At 47.3% G+C, this 19,737-nt stretch overlaps 1 protein-coding gene and 1 long non-coding RNA gene across 2 annotated transcripts in view; both read right to left on the bottom strand.

The window, feature by feature from the left end:
* The window catches only part of LOC118397921 (cell surface glycoprotein 1-like), a 34,581-nt gene that overhangs the window by 370 nt on the left and 14,474 nt on the right, over positions 1–19,737 (bottom strand). Inside the window, exons 3-12 of the mRNA XM_052510823.1 lie at positions 17,804–17,844; positions 17,551–17,599; positions 12,304–12,439; positions 11,263–11,449; positions 9,773–11,056; positions 6,010–6,498; positions 4,890–5,166; positions 2,604–2,827; positions 2,463–2,518; positions 2,074–2,300 (exon numbers count right to left, since the gene is read on the bottom strand). Coding sequence (XP_052366783.1) covers positions 6,140–6,498; positions 9,773–11,056; positions 11,263–11,449; positions 12,304–12,439; positions 17,551–17,599; positions 17,804–17,844 — 2,056 coding nt within the window. The 3' untranslated portion in view covers positions 2,074–2,300; positions 2,463–2,518; positions 2,604–2,827; positions 4,890–5,166; positions 6,010–6,139. The remainder of the gene's footprint in view (positions 1–2,073; positions 2,301–2,462; positions 2,519–2,603; positions 2,828–4,889; positions 5,167–6,009; positions 6,499–9,772; positions 11,057–11,262; positions 11,450–12,303; positions 12,440–17,550; positions 17,600–17,803; positions 17,845–19,737) is intronic.
* Positions 8,917–9,759, bottom strand: LOC127925725 (uncharacterized). The gene is made up of 2 exons (XR_008122046.1): positions 9,508–9,759; positions 8,917–9,459 (listed from the first exon to the last, which is right to left on the bottom strand). It is a non-coding gene; the product is annotated as an uncharacterized LOC127925725 (long non-coding RNA).

The following is a 19,737-nucleotide window of genomic DNA, read 5'->3' as shown; positions in this document are numbered from 1 at the left end:
AGGATCCGTTGCCAGGGAGAGAGCATCCGTTGCCAGGGAGAGAGCATCCGTTGCCAGGGAGAGAGGATCCGTTGCCAAGGAGAGAGGATCCGTTGCCAGGGAGAGAGCATCCGTTGCCAGGGAGAGAGGATCCATTTCACATTTAACCATCAACTCTGCTCCTAATGAACCTGTCTATGTGCTCAACTATCTACTCTCAAAGACTCACAGGACAGAAAGACGAGGTTATAGGATAACCAGCCTCACAGGACAGAAAGACGAGGTTATAGGATAACCAGCCTCACAGGACAGAAAGACGAGGTTATAGGATAACCAGCCTCACAGGACAGAAAGACGAGGTTATAGGATAACCAGCCTCACAGGACAGAAAGACGAGGTTATAGGATAACCAGCCTCACGGGACAGAAAGACGAGGTTATAGGATAACCAGCCTCACGGGACAGAAAGCCGAGGTTATAGGATAACCAGCCTCACGGGACAGAAAGCCGAGGTTATAGGATAACCAGCCTCACGGGACAGAAAGACGAGGTTATAGGATAACCAGCCTCACGGGACAGAAAGACGAGGTTATAGGATAACCAGCCTCACGGGACAGAAAGACGAGGTTATAGGATAACCAGCCTCACGGGACAGAAAGACGAGGTTATAGGATAACCAGCCTCACGGGACAGAAAGACGAGGTTATAGGATAACCAGCCTCACGGGACAGAAAGACGAGGTTATAGGATAACCAGCCTCACGGGACAGAAAGACGAGGCTATAGGATAACCAGCCTCACAGGACAGAAAGACGAGGTTATAGGATAACCAGCCTCACAGGACAGAAAGACGAGGCTATAGGATAACCAGCCTCACAGGACAGAAAGACGAGGCTATAGGATAACCAGCCTCACGGGACAGAAAGACGAGGTTATAGGATAACCAGCCTCACGGGACAGAAAGACGAGGCTACAGGATAACCAGCCTCACAGGACAGAAAGACGAGGTTATAGGATAACCAGCCTCACGGGACAGAAAGACGAGGTTATAGGATAACCAGCCTCACGGGACAGAAAGACGAGGTTACAGGATAACCAGCCTCACGGGACAGAAAGACGAGGCTACAGGATAACCAGCCTCACAGGACAGAAAGACGAGGTTATAGGATAACCAGCCTCACGGGACAGAAAGACGAGGTTATAGGATAACCAGCCTCACGGGACAGAAAGACGAGGTTATAGGATAACCAGCCTCACGGGACAGAAAGACGAGGTTATAGGATAACCAGCCTCACAGGACAGAAAGACGAGGTTATAGGATAACCAGCCTCACAGGACAGAAAGACGAGGTTACAGGATAACCAGCCTCACAGGACAGAAAGACGAGGTTATAGGATAACCAGCCTCACGGGACAGAAAGACGAGGTTATAGGATAACCAGCCTCACGGGACAGAAAGACGAGGTTATAGGATAACCAGCCTCACGGGACAGAAAGACGAGGTTATAGGATAACCAGCCTCACGGGACAGAAAGACGAGGTTATAGGATAACCAGCCTCACGGGACAGAAAGACGAGGTTATAGGATAACCAGCCTCACGGGACAGAAAGACGAGGTTACAGGATAACCAGCCTCACGGGACAGAAAGACGAGGTTATAGGATAACCAGCCTCACGGGACAGAAAGACGAGGTTACAGGATAACCAGCCTCACAGGACAGAAAGACGAGGTTACAGGATAACCAGCCTCACAGGACAGAAAGACGAGGTTACAGGATAACCAGCCTCACAGGACAGAAAGACGAGGTTATAGGATAACCAGCCTCACAGGACAGAAAGACGAGGTTATAGGATAACCAGCCTCACAGGACAGAAAGACAAGGTTATAGGATCACCACATACAGCTCTCCACTAGAATCCAGTTGGCCAAATCTATCTCGGTCTATATGTTTGGCTTTGGTCAAGAAGGAAACAACTAAAATTGAAAGGAAAAGTCTAATCAAGGTCTGCACACACACACACACACACACACACACACACACACACACACACACACAATTATGGTTAAGTAATTGAAGGACTTTAGGTCTCGCTCACCTGATGATTCAGTTGTCTCGACAATGGTCTGTAACCCTGGCGATGGGGGTGGTTCCTCCAGGATCTCGGTGAAGGCCAGGGGGAAGATTCCTATTCGCCCGTGGATTTGACCCCGCCCCCACTCCTGATCAATCACCTCCGTCAGAGCGATGACGTTACCCTCGGAGAAGGTCAGCTCGTCTTCCTCCTCACCCTCGTAGTCGAACCGCGCCACACACCTCGGACCGCTACACACACACACACACACACACACACACACACACACACACACACACACACACACACACACACACACACACACACGGAGACGGGGGAAAACAATTCACCACTGTGTCTGTCTGTGTGTGTCTGTGTGTGTCTGTGTGTGTCTGTGTGTGTCTGTGTCTCACCTGACAGGTGCTGTAACCTGGGTCTTCTCTACACTGGTCTGAGATGGGAGGATGGACTAAAGGAAGAAATGGAGAGACAATGCAAACTAGAAAGATGAAATAAAACAAATATTTTGCTAGGTTATATGTGGCGTATTTTACCGGAGGTTCTGATTGGCTCTTGTATTCAGAGGAGGCTTCAATTGGCTCTTGTCATTCGAGGCGGGATCCGATTGGTTTTGTTGGTTGTTGGGAGGCCGTGATTGGTCAGACAGAGGGTTGATAACAGTCATGTGTGACCCTTGAACCCGACCTGACTCCTCCCCCAGGAGACAGTCATCGTGGGCGGAGTCTATCTTCTCCAACAGAACCAGGACGTCCTGTTTCTGAGACACACCCATATAAGGAGTTCATTAAATGGAATAAAGGTAAATGAGCAAGGGTCTGGTAGGTATAATCAGTGTTAGCATGGCTGAATGGTCTGGTAGGTATAATCAGTGTTAGCATGTTAGCATGTCTGAAGGGTCTGGTAGGTGTTAGCATGTAAGCATGTCTGAAGGGGTCTGGTAGGTGTTAGCATGTTAGCATGTCTGAAGGGTCTGGTAGGTGTTAGCATGTCTGAAGGGTCTGGTAGGTGTTAGCATGTTAGCATGTCTGAAGGGTCTGGTAGGTATAATCAGTGTTAGCATGTTAGCATGTCTGAAGGGTCTGGTAGGTATAATCAGTGTTAGCATGTAAGCATGTCTGAAGGGTCTGGTAGGTATAATCAGTGTTAGCATGTAAGCATGTCTGAAGGGTCTGGCAGGTATAATCAGTGTTAGCATGTTAGCATGTCTGAAGGGTCTGGTAGGTATAATCAGTGTTAGCATGTTAGCATGTCTGAAGGGTCTGGAAGGTATAATCAGTGTTAGCATGTTAGCGTGTCTGAAGGGTCTGGTAGGTATAATCAGTGTTAGCATGTTAGCATGTCTGAAGGGTCTGGAAGGTATAATCAGTGTTAGCATGTTAGCGTGTCTGAAGGGTCTGGTAGGTATAATCAGTGTTAGCATGTTAGCATGTCTGAAGGGTCTGGAAGGTATAATCAGTGTTAGCATGTTAGCGTGTCTGAAGGGTCTGGTAGGTATAATCAGTGTTAGCATGTTAGCATGTCTGAAGGGTCTGGAAGGTATAATCAGTGTTAGCATGTTAGCGTGTCTGAAGGGTCTGGTAGGTATTATCAGTGTTAGCATGCTAACACACACACACAAAGTATGTGGACACCTGCTCATCGAACATGTAATTCCAAAATCATGGGCATTAATTTGGAGTTGGTCCCCCTTTGAAGCTATAACAGCCTCCACTCTTCTGGGAAGGCTTTCCACTAGATGTAGGAACATTGCTGCTATAACAGCCTCTACTCTTCTGGGAAGGCTTTCCACTAGATGATGGACCATTGCTGCAGGGAGACTTGCTTCCATTCAGCCACAAGAGCCTTAGTGAGGTCGGGCACTGATGTTGGGCGATTTGGCCTGGTTTGCAGTCGGCACCCCAATTCATCCCAAAGGTGTTCTATGGGGCTGAGGTCAGGGCTCTGTGCAGGCCAGTCAAGTTCTTCCACACTGATCTCGACAAACCATTTCTGTATGGAACTCGCTTTGTGTACAGGGGCATTGTAATACCGAAACAGGAAAGGACCTTTCCCAAACTGTTGCCACAAACCTGGAAGCACAGAATCATCTTGAATATAATTATATGCTGTAGAGTTAAGATTTCCCTTCACTGGAACTAAGGGGCCCGAACAACAGTACCAGACCATTATTCCTTCTCCACCAAACTTTACAGTTGGAACTATGCATTTGGGCAGGTAGCGTTCTACTGGCATCCGCCAAAACCAGATACGCCCGTCCATCACTACAGAGAACACGATTCCACTGCTCCAGAGCCCAATGGCGGCCAGCTTTACACCTCTCCAGCCGATGCTTGGCATTGCTCATGGTGATCTTAGGCTTGTGTGTGGCTGCTCGGCCACGGAAAACCATTTCATGAAGCTCCCGACGAACAGTTGTTGTGCTGACGTTGCTTCCAGAGGCAATTTGGAACTCAGTAGTGAGGGGTTACAACCGAGGACAGGCGATATTTATACGCTCCAGCACTCTGCGGTCCCGTTCTGTGAGCTTGTGTGGCCTACCACTTCTCGGCTGAGCCGTTGTTGCTCCTAGACATTTCCATTTCACAATAACAGCATTTACAGTTGACCTGGTCATCTCTATGTTAAAAGTGAGCTCTTCAGTACGAGCCATTCTACAGCCAACGTTTGTCTACGGAGATTGCATTGCTGTGTGATCGATTTTATACACCTGTCAGCAATGGGTTTGGCTGAAATAGCCGAATCCACTAATTTGAAGGGGTGTCCACATACTTTTGTATGTAGAGTATAGTGCGGAGTACAGCCAGTAGATGTTTGTTTACCATGTAGTTCTTGTACAGGGGATGTCCAGGCTTGGGTCGGGGGGGTAGAGGGGGGCCTCTCTTTGGTGCCCTCTGACCCTGCGGCTGATTGGAGGGGGCGGGGACAGCCTGTTGATCGGCTGATGTGGTAGAGGGGGCAGAGACATCCTGAGGAGGGGATGGCTGATTGGATGATATAGTAGAGGGGGCAGAGATAGCCTGGGGAGGTGGGGGTCGACCAGGAACAGTCTTTATGGGAGGGGGGCGGAGGGGGAGCGTCTTAACCCCTCCCTGGGGTCTGAGACACACAGACAGAGACAGGTTAAGAGTGTGTGTGTTCTGGAATATACAAAGAAAGACATTCAGAGTTATACTATTATATTAGTATTGTACATTTCTACTACTTTAAGAGCAGCAACATGACAACAAGGAGTCACTAACCAAGGAGTCACTAACCAGTCTATCAGGAGTCACTAACCAAGGAGTCACTAACCAGTCTATCAGGAGTCACTAACCAAGGAGTCACTAACCAGTCTGTCAGGAGTCACTAACCAGTCTATCAGGAGTCACTAACCAGTCTATCAGGAGTCACTAACCAGTCTATCAGGAGTCACTAACCAGTCTATCAGGAGTCACTAACCAGTCTATCAGGAGTCACTAACCAGTCTATCAGGAGTCACTAACCAGTCTATCAGGAGTCACTAACCAAGGAGTCACTAACCAAGGAGTCACTAACCAGTCTGTCAGGAGTCACTAACCAGTCTATCACGAGTAACTAACCAGTCTATCAGGAGTCACTAACCAGTCTATCACGAGTAACTAACCAGTCAATCATGAGTCACTAACCAGCCTATCAGGAGTCACTAACCAAGGAGTCACTAACCAGTCTGTCAGGACTCACTAACCAAGGAGTCACTAACCAGTCTATCAGGAGTCACTAACCAGTCTATCAGGAGTCACTAACCAGTCTATCAGGAGTCACTAACCAAGGAGTCACTAACCAGTCTATCAGGAGTCACTAACCAGCCTATCAGGAGTCACTAACCAAGGAGTCACTAACCAGTCTGTCAGGAGTCACTAACCAAGGAGTCACTCACTATACAGTCTATCAGGAGTCCAGGACATAGATACACACACTTACCGAGGAGGAAGAGGAGGTTCAGACTCTGTGGAGACTGGTGGTGTTTTCCTTTGGACTGGGGCTGGGGTAAGGCTGGGGGAGTAGACCGCACTGGGGCTGGGGTTAAGACTGGGGGTAGATCCCAATGGGGTTAAGACTGGGGGTAGATCCCACTGGGGCTGGGGTTAAGACTGGGGGGGTAGATCCCACTGGGGTTAAGACTGGTGGGGTAGAACCCACTGGGGCTGGGGGTAAGACTGGGGGTAGAACCCACTGGGGCTGGGGGTAAGACTGGGGGGGTAGATCCCACTGGGGCTGGGGGGGTAGAACCCACTGGGGCTAAGACTGGGGGGTTAGATCCCACTGGGGCTAAGACTGGGGGGGTAGAACCCACTGGGGCTGGGTTTGGAGATGGGGCTAAGGTTGGGGGAGTAACCTGGACTGGAGCTGGGATTGAGGTCTGAATGGAGGGTTTGGACGGCAGAGAAGGTCTCCTGTTCTCTGGTAGGGCTGTCCCAGACACAGGAAAGGGAGAGGGGAGGAGGGGAGAGAAGGAGAGAGGTAAAGTTATGTGCATAAACACAGGAGGCTGTTGAGGGGAGGAGGACACATAAAAGAACAAAGCAAATGGAATGGTATCAAACACACAGAAATTATATCCAGTGTCGTCCGACTTATTCCACTACGTTTTGTTACAGCCTGAATTCAAAAGTAATTTAATTAACCTTTATTTAACCAGGCAAGTCAGTTTAAGAACAAATTTCTTATTTACAATTACGGCCTACCAAAAGGTTAAAGACCACCTGTGGGGATGGGGGCTGGGATACATTTAAATAAATAAATAACATATAAATATTGAACAAAACACACATCAGGACAAGAGAGACAACACAACACAACAACATAGCAAGGCAGCAACACATGACAACACAGCATGGTAGCAACACACCATGACAACAACACATGACAACACAGCATGGTAGCAACACAACATGACAACAACACATGACAACACAGCATGGTAGCAACACAACATGACAACACAGCATGGTAGCAACACACCATGACAACAACACATGACAACACAGCATGGTAGCAACACACCATGACAACAACACATGACAACACAGCATGGTAGCAACACAACATGACAACACAACATGGTAGCAACACAACACGGTAGCAACACAACATGACAACAACACATGACAACACAGCATGGTAGCAACACAACATGACAACAACACAACACGGTAGCAACACAACATGGTAGCAACACAACATGGTAGCAACACAACATGGTAGCAACACAACATGACAACAACATGGTAGCAGTTCTGTAGCTCAGTTGGTAGAGCATGGCGCTTGTAACGCCAGGGTAGTGGGTTCGATTCCCGGGACCACCCATACGTAGAATGTATGCACACATGACTAAGTCGCTTTGGATAAAAGCGTCTGCTAAATGGCATATATATTATTATATATTATTATTATTATTATATTATTATATATATATTATTATAACATAGCAAGGCAGCAACACATGACAACACAGCATGGTAGCAACACAACATGACAACAACACGGTAGCAACACAACATGGTAGCAACACAACATGACAACACAACACGGTAGCAGCACAACATGACAACAACACGGTAGCAGCACAACATGACAACATGGTAGCAACACAACATGGTAGCAACACAACATGACAACAACACAACATGGTAGCAGCACAACATGACAACATGGTAGCAACACAACATGACAACAACACACCATGGTAGCAGCACAACATGACAACATGGTAGCAACACAACATGACAACAACACACCATGGTAGCAGCACAACATGACAACAACACAACATGGTAGCAGCACAACATGACAACAACACAACATGGTAGCAGCACAACATGACAACATGGTAGCAACACAACACGGTAGCAGCACAACATGACAACATGGTAGCAGCACAACATGACAACATGGTAGCAACACAACATGGTAGCAACACAACATGACAACAACACAACATGGTAGCAACACAACATGACAACAACACAACACGGTAGCAGCACAACATGACAACATGGTAGCAGCACAACATGACAACATGGTAGCAGCACAACATGACAACATGGTAGCAACACAACATGACAACAACACAACATGGTAGCAGCACAACATGGTAGCAGCACAACATGGTAGCAGCACAACATGACAACATGGTAGCAACACAACATGACAACAACACAACATGGTAGCAACACAACATGACAACAACACAACATGGTAGCAACACAACATGACAACAACACAACATGGTAGCAACACAACACGGTAGCAGCACAACATGACATCTTGTCTCTTTATCCAGAAACTGCTTCTTTATTATTGATGAATATTGAATGACCTCTGAAGGTACATTTAAAGGTATATCCCAAACAATAAGGAGATTTGCTGAACCTATATTATTATATTGGAAAAATTCAGTTATAAATTCTTATGTCTTAGTTAAAAATAAGTTGTTCTCCAGTAAACTTTGATTAAATTTCCAATATCCCCGTCCACGTGGAAAATCTGAGAGTTATGTGAAGGCCAATTAGACGATGATCCGATCGCATTCTGTATCCTATTAAAACTTTTTTGACCTTTGATGAGAAAGAGAGAAAGAGACAAGAAAGTTAGTCAAGACGACGAGCTTGATTAAGTCTCCTCCATGTATATCTCACTAGGTATTCCGTTTCTTTTTATCCCCCCCAAAAACTCCCTTGCCGATGACAAGCAGACCCATAACCTGACGCAGCCACCGCCATGCTGGAAGATATGAAGAGTGTTATATAATAATATATATAAAAAAATAAGCCATAACAAAAGGGTTGAATACTTATTGACTCAAAACATGTTTTCATTTTTTATTGATTTGTAAATATTTTCTAAACAACAATTCCACTTCGACATGTGGGGCAGTGTGTGTGTGTGTGTGTGTGTGTGTGTGTGTGTGTGTGTGTGTGTGTGTGTGTGTGTGTGTGTGTGTGTGTGTGTGTGTGTGTGTGTGTAGGCCAGTGACAAGAACAACATGTGGAAGAAGGTGTGAATATTTCTGCTCTGTATATGATACCATTTCCTCTCATTCCACTCCAGTCATTACCTCTAGCCTATCCTCCCCAATTAGGGTGCCACCAACCTCCTGTGGCATAACTGAGGTTTTCAAACTGAAGCTGAATAATACACACCCACACCAGGGGCTGTTCACACACAATCATGGCAATTTTGTTGGTTTCACATGGTGGGTTGCGTAACAAATTATGACTCTCGCACCTTCTCTGACACACATCCTATAAACCCCCCACCATGTTTCATGAAAACCACTCGGCTAGCAGGCTATCGCACCGCTCGGCTAGCAGGCTATCGCACCGCTCGGCTAGCAGGCTATCGCACCGCTCGGCTAGCAGGCTATCGCACCTCTCGGCTAGCAGGCTATCGCACCGCTCGGCTAGCAGGCTATCGCACCGCTCGGCTAGCAGGCTATCGCACCGCTCGGCTAGCAGGCTATCGCACCGCTCGGCTAGCAGGCTATCGCACCGCTCGGCTAGCAGGCTATCGCACCGCTCGGCTAGCAGGCTATCGCACCGCTCGGCTAGCAGGCTATCGCACCGCTCGGCTAGCAGGCTATCGCACCGCTCGGCTAGCAGGCTATCGCACCGCTCGGCTAGCAGGCTATCACACTTATCAAAACACATCATAGGTAGCTTAGTGCTGCTTTCCACACACTTACCACTCGCTCGACCGGATGACGTCATGGCAGTGGGCTTCTGAGCAACACTTGGTTTAGTGTTTGTGCTGTGGAGTTCTACGGAGGGTTTAGTGTTGGTGCTGTGGAGTTCTACGGAGGGTTTAGTCCTGGGTGCTACTGGAGGTCTGGGAGGAGGACAGGGAATTGGGGGGGTCCCCTCTGTCTGCCTCGCCTGGCGGTCTGGTCTTTGGGGTTCAGAGGGGGGCTTTCTAGGGAGCAGGGGTCGGGGTGCAGGTATTGGGACAATAGGGTTAAGGGCAGGGACAGGGGTACTTGAGGTGGTCTTAATAGGTTTGGGAGAGGGGTCACTGGGTTTGGGAGAGGGGTCACTGGGTTTGGGAGAGGGGTCACTGGGTTTGGGAGAGGGGTCACTGGGTTTGGGAGAGGGGTCACTGGGTTTGGGCTGTGTGGTGGTTGTATCAACAGTCAAGTTCACGTCGCTTGCCACCGAGCCTCCTCCTTGCCAGACTCCTTTGCAGGAGGTCTTGGTTGCGAGGGAGGGTTTAGGGGCGATGGGAGGGGCCGGTTTGGACGGGGGCTGGACTCGGTGACGGGGTTCAGGTCTCCCCCGCCCTAGCGATGCGCCGTTGTCTCCATGGATACCGTGGTCCTCTGCCTGTTGCTGCTGCTCGAAGGCTTGTATCCTGGCTCTCAGAGTACTCATATCTTCCTCCTCTTCTTCTTCTTCTTCTTCCGAGTCGCTCTCTCTGTTGTCGTTGCTATGGTGATCGGGGAAGCCCCAATCGTCTGAGCTGAAGGCGTCCAGGAGCTCCTGAAGGTACTTCCCCTCCTGATTCCTCACTTCCTGGTTCTCTGTGACCTCACTTTCTGTCTGTCCCAGCCTCACCAGGGTCTGAACCTTGACCTCTCGCCTGATTGGTCGAAGGCTATTCTTCGTGCGAGGGTGTGGCCTGGGCCGGTTATGAAGCAGAGGAGGGGAGGAGGGAGTTGTCAAGGCAACAGTAGAATGAGGGGGTGGGACCGAGGAGGACTGCACCCATTGGTCGGTTTGGCTGCCAGAGGCAAAGGTCAGAGGTGAGAAAGGATCAGAGGTCAAGAGGTCACTGTGAAACGCTGCTGGTCTGGTGTCCTCGCTGTGTCTGCTGGTCGGAGTGTGCGTGTGTAGTGCCGGACTGTCTTCTAGGAAGAGGGGAGGGTCGACAGTAGCAGTAGCAGCTCCCGTCGTGTCATCAACGTGCGACGGCGTGTCATCAGGTTTGGATATAAAGGGGAAAGAAGGTCTGGGAGGTTTTGGAGCTCTGGTGGCTACAAACAAACACCAATTCACACATTGAAGCAACAAGCACCAGTACAAGTAGGATGAATTTGACCTAATGTCAGATTTTGGATTCCAAAAACAGCCTCTCAACATTGAACTAATCGAGAACTCCACAGACCAAAACAGAATTCTAAGAACTGATTAATAGACTATGTGCTGTCAACCTCTCCGCCCACTCCTCCCCCTCTCTTACCCACTGAGCCTCTCTGGACTGGGGCGTGACTGTGGGTTGGAACTGAGGATTCTGGTCCGGCGTCAGTCTGCGTGGCGATGGTAGTCGTGGAGACGGAGTGTAGGGGTGAGGAGGAGGAGGAGGAAGGCAACACTTGATCCTGTTCCTGTCTCTTCTCTCTAATCACCTCATCATAGGAGGGGGGAGGCTGGAAGAGCCAGGGAGGAAGAGCCCGGGAGCAAAACAAAATTGTCAACAAAACTATTCATGACTCACATCCGAAAGAACACAAGATTACTGCAAGTCATCCGATCGACCCCAAAGTGTGTCAGGGATAAATTTAAAGAGCGGTTGAAAACCATGACAGGTTTTTACTAGGGTTGGGGCGATCCTTTGTCTATCGTGATTATCATAAAACACTGTGATATACCATGGTTTTTCTCCCTTTGCCCCCCGGATAAAGATACTTTTGTCCCACATCATGACATCACGATGTGATGTGATTATAATAGTCCCTGTCGCTACTCACATTATAATATAAGAAACATTCAGGGTTAGTTACCTGTATAGTACTGCCCCAGATCATAGTGGTGGGAGGAGGAGGAGGAGGAAGAGGAGGGTTAGTTACCTGTACAGTACTGCCCCAGATCATAGTGGTGGGAGGAGGAGGAGGAGGAGGAAAAGGAGGGTTAGTTCCATTTATAGTACTGCCCCAGATCAGTGGTGGGAAGAAGAGGAGGAGGAGGAAGAGGAGGGTTAGTTACCTGTATAGTAGGAGGTATAGTACTGCCCCAGATCAGTGGTGGGAGGAAGAGGAGGAGGAGGAAGAGGAGGGTTAGTAACCTGTATAGTAGGAGGTATAGTACTGCCCCAGATCAGTGGTGGGAGGAAGAGGAGGAGGAGGAAGAGGAGGGTTAGTTACCTGTATAGTAGGAGGTATAGTACTGCCCCAGATCAGTGGTGGGAGGAGGAGGAAGAGGAGGGTTAGTTACCTGTATAGTAGGAGGTATAGTACTGCCCCAGATCAGTGGTGGGAGGAGGAGGAAGAGGAGGGTTAGTTACCTGTATAGTAGGAGGTATAGTACTGCCCCAGATCTGAGCGGCAGGAGGAGGAGGAGGAGGGAATCCCCCAGAAGCCCCGGGGAACCAGGTATTAGACACCAGTGGCTCTGCTGAAAGGATGGTGATCTCTGGACGCCTGGCGTAGAGATACAACACATAGAGAGGACATGAGCATAGAGCTAGGACAACATAGAGAGGATATAATCGTAGAGCTAGGACAACATAGAGAGGATATCATCGTAGAGCTAGGACAACAGAGAGGATATCATCATAGAGCTAGGACAACATAGAGAGGATGTCATCATAGAGCTGGGACAACATATAGAGGATATCAGCATAGAGCTAGGACAACAGAGAGGATGTCATCATAGAGCTGGGACAATCTAGAGAGGATATCATCATAGAGCTGGGACAACAGAGAGGATATCATCATAGAGCAGGGACAACATAGAGCTAGGACAACATAGAGCTAGGACAACATTGAGGATATCATCATAGAGCTGGGACAACATAGAGCTAGGACAACATAGAGGATATCATCATAGAGCTGGGACAACATAGAGAGAATATCATCATAGAGCTAGGACAACATAGAGAGGATATAATCATAGAGCTGGGACAACCTAGAGAGGATGTCATCATAGAGCTGGGACAACCTAGAGAGGATGTCAGCATAGAGCTAGGACAACATAGAGAGGATATTATCATAGAGCTAGGACAACATAGAGAGGATATAATCATAGAGCTGGGACAACCTAGAGAGGATGTCATCATAGAGCTGGGACAACCTAGAGAGGATGTCATCATAGAGCAGGGACAACATAGAGAGGATGTCAGCATAGAGCTAGGACAACATAGAGAGGATATTATCATAGAGCTAGGACAACATAGAGAGGATATAATCATAGAGCTGGGACAACCTAGAGAGGATGTCATCATAGAGCTAGGACAACATAGAGGATATCATCATAGAGCTGGGACAACATAGAGAGAATATCATCATAGAGCTAGGACAACATAGAGAGGATATAATCATAGAGCTGGGACAACCTAGAGAGGATGTCATCATAGAGCTGGGACAACCTAGAGAGGATGTCAGCATAGAGCTAGGACAACATAGAGAGGATATTATCATAGAGCTAGGACAACATAGAGAGGATATAATCATAGAGCTGGGACAACCTAGAGAGGATATCATCATAGAGCTGGGACAACAGAGAGGATATCATCATAGAGCTGGGACAACAGAGAGGATATCATTATAGAGCTAGGACAACAGAGAGGATATCATCATAGAGCTGGGACAACAGAGAGGATATCATCATAGAGCTGGGACAACAGAGAGGATATCATCATAGAACTAGGACAACAGAGAGGATATCATTATAGAGCTAGGACAACAGAGAGGATATCATCATAGAGCTAGGACAACAGAGAGGATATCATCATAGAGCTGGGACAACATAGAGGATATCATTATAGAGCTAGGACAACTGAGAGGATATCATCATAGAGCTAGGACAACATAGAGAGGATATCAACCTGACAGAGAAATAGAAAATAAAGATATATAAAGGAAACACTTACATAGTGTCTTAACCGGTAGGAAGCAGGGGTTGGTTTGGGTTGGCACCCAAATTATTATTTTCCTAAACAGAACCTTTATTTTTTGGGTTCCGTTCTACTGTTCCAACCAGCAAAACAGAGTTCTGTACCGGTTCTGAATCCCAACAAGTACCGGTTTATTTATAGTTCTGTCCCTTTTGAAATCTGTTTTTTTTCTGTATAGGAAAGTCACTAAGCATCACAATGACAGACAAACATACTCACTGTACAGCCAGTCACTATGGACAGACCAGTGTAGGAGGAGGAGGGGCTTCAGAGGGGGAGTGGCTTCAGAGGGGGTGGGGCTACAGTAGACTAGGCTTCAGAGGGGGAGGGGCTACAGTAGACTAGGCTTCAGAGGAGGAGGGGCTACAGTAGACTAGGCTACAGAGAAGGAGGGCTACAGTAGACTAGGCTACAGAGAAGGAGGGCTACAGTAGACTAGGCTTCAGAGGGGGAGGAGGGGCTACAGTAGACTAGGCTTCAGAGGGGGAGGAGGGGCTACAGTAGACTAGGCTTCAGAGGGGGAGGAGGGGCTACAGTAGACTAGGCTTCAGAGGGGGAGGAGGGGCTACAGTAGACTAGGCTTCAGAGGAGGAGGGGCTACAGTAGACTAGGCTTCAGAGAAGGAGGGGCTACAGTAGACTAGGCTTCAGAGGGGGAGGGGCTACAGTAGACTAGGCTTCAGAGGAGGAGGGGCTACAGTAGACTTGGCTTCAGAAGGGGAGGAGGGGCTTCAGAGGGGGAGGGGCTACAGTAGACTAGGCTTCAGAGGGGGAGGAGGGGCTACAGTACACTAGGCTTCAGAGGGGGAGGGGCTACAGTACACTAGGCTTCAGAGGGGAGGGGCTACAGTACACTAGGCATCAGAGGGGAGGGGCTACAGTACACTAGGCTTCAGAGGGGGAGGGGCTACAGTACACTAGGCTTCAGAGGGGGAGGGGCTACAGTACACTAGGCTTCAGAGGGGGAGGGGCTACAGTACACTAGGCTTCAGAGGGGGAGGGGCTACAGTACACTAGGCTTCAGAGGGGGAGGGGCTACAGTACACTAGGCTTCAGAGGGGGAGGGGCTACAGTACACTAGGCTTCAGAAGGGGAGGGGCTACAGTACAATAGGCTTCAGAAGGGGAGGGGCTACAGTACACTAGGCTTCAGAGGGGGAGGGGCTACAGTAGACTAGGCTTCAGAGGGGGAGGAGCTACAGTAGACTCGGCTTCAGAGGGGGAGGGGCTACAGTAGACTAGGCTTCAGAGGGGGAGGAGCTACAGTAGACTAGGCTTCAGAGGGGGAGGGGCTACAGTAGACTAGGCTTCAGAGGGGGAGGAGCTACAGTACACTAGGCTTCAGAGGGGGAGGGGCTACAGTAGACTAGGCTTCGGAGGGGGAGGAGCTACAGTACACTAGGCTTCAGAGGGGGAGGGGCTACAGTAGACTAGGCTTCAGAGGGGGAGGGGCTACAGTACACTAGGCTTCAGAGGGGGAGGGGCTACAGTACACTAGGCTTCAGAGGGGGAGGGGCTATTCAGAGGGGAGGGGCTATTCAGAGGGGGAGGGGCAGGTCGCCTACACACAAGCAGGGATTTCCAGCTGGCAGACAGACGCTGGAATGAGTTTCTGCCTGACAGAGTGAGAGCAGAGGCACGCTGTTACGAGTTCTGCGGGACTGAAAATAAAAATGCCTGGAAAGTAAGAAAGTTATTTACGGGTTCCCATGATTTAAAACAATAACGGTTCTGTCACGGAACAGTATAGATCCTTTTAGTTTCTGGTTCTGATTCGGTTCCTCGAATAATTTAGTAGGAAACATGAGTTTTTACTCACCTATATAACAACACAGAGTGGTTAAAGACTCAGGTCTGATTACCTATAACTACAAACATAGTTATGTTTTGGGGTTATTGACATATTTATTTACGAATATATATATATATATATATATTTAAACGACCCACAATGCACTTTTGAAAAGGATACCTGCTTGTTCTAATTGTGTAGTTCCTCATCTGCGTTCTATTTTTATTTGGAGAGGGGGGGGGGGTTTGCAACGTTTTCCACCTTGGCTTTTCGCTGTGACATCTGGAATACATCTACCTAACTGTAGGTTTGGCAGGAAATGGAAACCAGTAGTCACGAGTGCAAACACTTTCGCTTTTAATTTTCAAGTGTTACATTTGAAGTCAAACTTCTGTTGGTGTTTACATGTATTGGGCTGGCCTTGCTGGGTCCTCCATTTTTTTACAGACATGGTTTTGTTTATTTCTCACGAAGAGTAATAGAATAGTGACGTGTAACTTTGGGACATTTGATGCGAAACCGTATGTTACATGTGGTTCCCTTTAAACCTTCCCTTTAATAGGGCACTGGGCCACCCTTTACAGATAGATAGAAAAACAACCAATAGAGATGTGTGTTTTCTTGACTCTGTAAAACAGAGCTGTATCAACAGATAGATAGAAATACAACCAATAGAGATAGGATGTGTGTTTTCTTGACTCTGTAAAACAGAGCTGTATCAACAGATAGATAGAAATACAACCAATAGAGATAGGATGTGTGTTTTCTTGACTCTGTAAAACAGAGCTGTATCAACAGATAGATAGAAATACAACCAATAGAGATGTGTGTTTTCTTGACTCTGTAAAACAGAGCTGTATCAACAGATAGATAGAAATACAACCAATAGAGATAGGATGTGTGTTTTCTTGACTCTGTAAAACAGAGCTGTATCAACAGATAGATAGAAATACAACCAATAGAGATAGGATGTGTGTTTTCTTGACTCTGTAAAACAGAGCTGTATCAACAGATAGATAGAAATACAACCAATAGAGATAGGATGTGTGTTTTCTTGACTCTGTAAAACAGAGCTGTATCAACAGATAGATAGAAATACAACCAATAGAGATGTGTGTTTTCTTGACTCTGTAAAACAGAGCTGTATCAACAGATAGATAGAAATACAACCAATAGAGATAGGATGTGTGTTTTCTTGACTCTGTAAAACAGAGCTGTATCAACAGATAGATAGAAATACAACCAATAGAGATAGGATGTGTGTTTTCTTGACTCTGTAAAACAGAGCTGTATCAACAGATAGATAGAAATACAACCAATAGAGATGTGTGTTTTCTTGACTCTGTAAAACAGAGCTGTATCAACAGATAGATAGAAATACAACCAATAGAGATGTGTGTTTTCTTGACTCTGTAAAACAGAGCTGTATCAACAGATAGATAGAAATACAACCAATAGAGATGTGTGTTTTCTTGACTCTGTAAAACAGAGCTGTATCAACAGATAGATAGAAATACAACCAATAGAGATGTGTGTTTTCTTGACTCTGTAAAACAGAGCTGTATCAACAGATAGATAGAAATACAACCAATAGAGATGTGTGTTTTCTTGACTCTGTAAAACAGAGCTGTATCAACAGATAGATAGAAATACAACCAATAGAGATGTGTGTTTTCTTGACTCTGTAAAACAGAGCTGTATCAACAGATAGATAGAAATACAACCAATAGAGATGTGTGTTTTCTTGACTCTGTTAAACAGAGCTGTATCAACAGATAGATAGAAATACAACCAATAGAGATAGGATGTGTGTTTTCTTGACTCTGTTAAACAGAGCTGCACTGACCTCCGGTCTCTGGGAGTACTCTCGCTCACAGAAGTGGATCGAGTCGTCGCTGAAAAAGAAACACACTAACATTATTGTAGAGGACTTCACCATGTTACTAACGACAGACTGTTGGTAACAACAGGTTCTATATACAGGCAACAACAGGGGAGATGACTTCGCTATACTATTTATAGCACAGAGAGAAACATCAGAGAACTGCCCAGTCATCACTTGTTATGTAAATAAAGAATTAGGTTTTTTGCAGACTCACTCCTCTTAATGGCGGCCCTGATAGAGGAGAGAGGTCCTTGGCTGGAAGAAAAGAAAAGAAACAAGTCAGTGATTATATTGGTTCACACACCTTCTCCTTCCTTCCATTACAGAACACCCAGAGCAGGTTTCCTTCCATTACAGAACACCCAGAGCAGGTTTCCTTCCATTACAGAACACCCAGAGCAGGTTTCCTTCCATTACAGAACACCCAGAGCAGGTTTCCTTCCATTACAGAACACCCAGAGCAGGTTTCCTTCCATTACAGAACACCCAGAGCAGGTTTCCTTCCATTACAGAACACCCAGAGCAGGTTTCCTTCCATTACAGAACACCCAGAGCAGGTTTCCTTCCATTACAGAACACCCAGAGCAGGTTTCCTTCCATTACAGAACACCCAGAGCAGGTTTCCTTCCTTACATTACAGAACACCCAGAGCAGGTTTCCTTCCATTACAGAACACCCAGAGCAGGTTTCCTTCCATTACAGAACACCCAGAGCAGGTTTCCTTCCATTACAGAACACCCAGAGCAGGTTTCCTTCCATTACAGAACACCCAGAGCAGGATTCCTTCCATTACAGAACACCCAGAGCAGGTTTCCTTCCATTACAGAACACCCAGAGCAGGTTTCCTTCCATTACAGAACACCCAGAGCAGGTTTCCTTCCAGAACACCCAGAGCAGGTTTCCTTCCATTAAGAACACCCAGAGCAGGTTTCCTTCCATTACAGAACACCCAGAGCAGGTTTCCTTCCATTACAGAACACCCAGAGCAGGTTTCCTTCCATTACAGAACACCCAGAGCAGGTTTCCTTCCATTACAGAACACCCAGAGCAGGTTTCCTTCCATTACAGAACACCCAGAGCAGGTTTCCTTCCATTACAGAACACCCAGAGCAGGTTTCCTTCCATTACAGAACACCCAGAGCAGGTTTCCTTCCATTACAGAACACCCAGAGCAGGTTTCCTTCCATTACAGAACACCCAGAGCAGGTTTCCTTCCATTACAGAACACCCAGAGCAGGTTTCCTTCCATTACAGAACACCCAGAGCAGGTTTCCTTCCATTATAGAACACCCAGAGCAGGTTTCCTTCCATTACAGAACACCCAGAGCAGGTTTCCTTCCATTACAGAACACCCAGAGCAGGTTTCCTTCCATTACAGAACACCCAGAGCAGGTTTCCTTCCATTACAGAACACCCAGAGCAGGTTTCCTTCCATTACAGAACACCCAGAGCAGGTTTCCTTCCATTACAGAACACCCAGAGCAGGTTTCCTTCCATTACAGAACACCCAGAGCAGGATTCCTTCCATTACAGAACACCCAGAGCAGGTTTCCTTCCATTACAGAACACCCAGAGCAGGTTTCCTTCCATTATAGAACACCCAGAGCAGGTTTCCTTCCATTATAGAACACCCAGAGCAGGTTTCCTTCCATTACAGAACACCCAGAGCAGGTTTCCTTCCATTACAGAACACCCAGAGCAGGATTCCTTCCATTATAGAACACCCAGAGCAGGTTTCCTTCCATTATAGAACACCCAGAGCAGGTTTCCTTCCATTACAGAACACCCAGAGCAGGTTTCCTTCCATTATAGAACACCCAGAGCAGGTTTCCTTCCATTACAGAACACCCAGCGCAGGTTTCCTTCCATTACAGAACACCCAGAGCAGGTTTCCTTCCATTACAGAACACCCAGAGCAGGTTTCCTTCCATTACAGAACACCCAGAGCAGGTTTCCTTCCATTATAGAACACCCAGAGCAGGTTTCCTTCCATTACAGAACACCCAGAGCAGGTTTCCTTCCATTACAGAACACCCAGAGCAGGTTTCCTTCCATTACAGAACACCCAGAGCAGGTTTCCTTCCATTACAGAACACCCAGAGCAGGTTTCCTTCCATTACAGAACACCCAGAGCAGGTTTCCTTCCAT

This window comes from Oncorhynchus keta, unplaced genomic scaffold (assembly GCF_023373465.1).
Source record: "Oncorhynchus keta strain PuntledgeMale-10-30-2019 unplaced genomic scaffold, Oket_V2 Un_contig_6160_pilon_pilon, whole genome shotgun sequence".
Taxonomy (NCBI): domain Eukaryota; kingdom Metazoa; phylum Chordata; class Actinopteri; order Salmoniformes; family Salmonidae; genus Oncorhynchus; species Oncorhynchus keta.
Note: the sequence above shows the minus strand (reverse complement) of the source record. Positions and strands in the feature narration are given on the sequence as shown.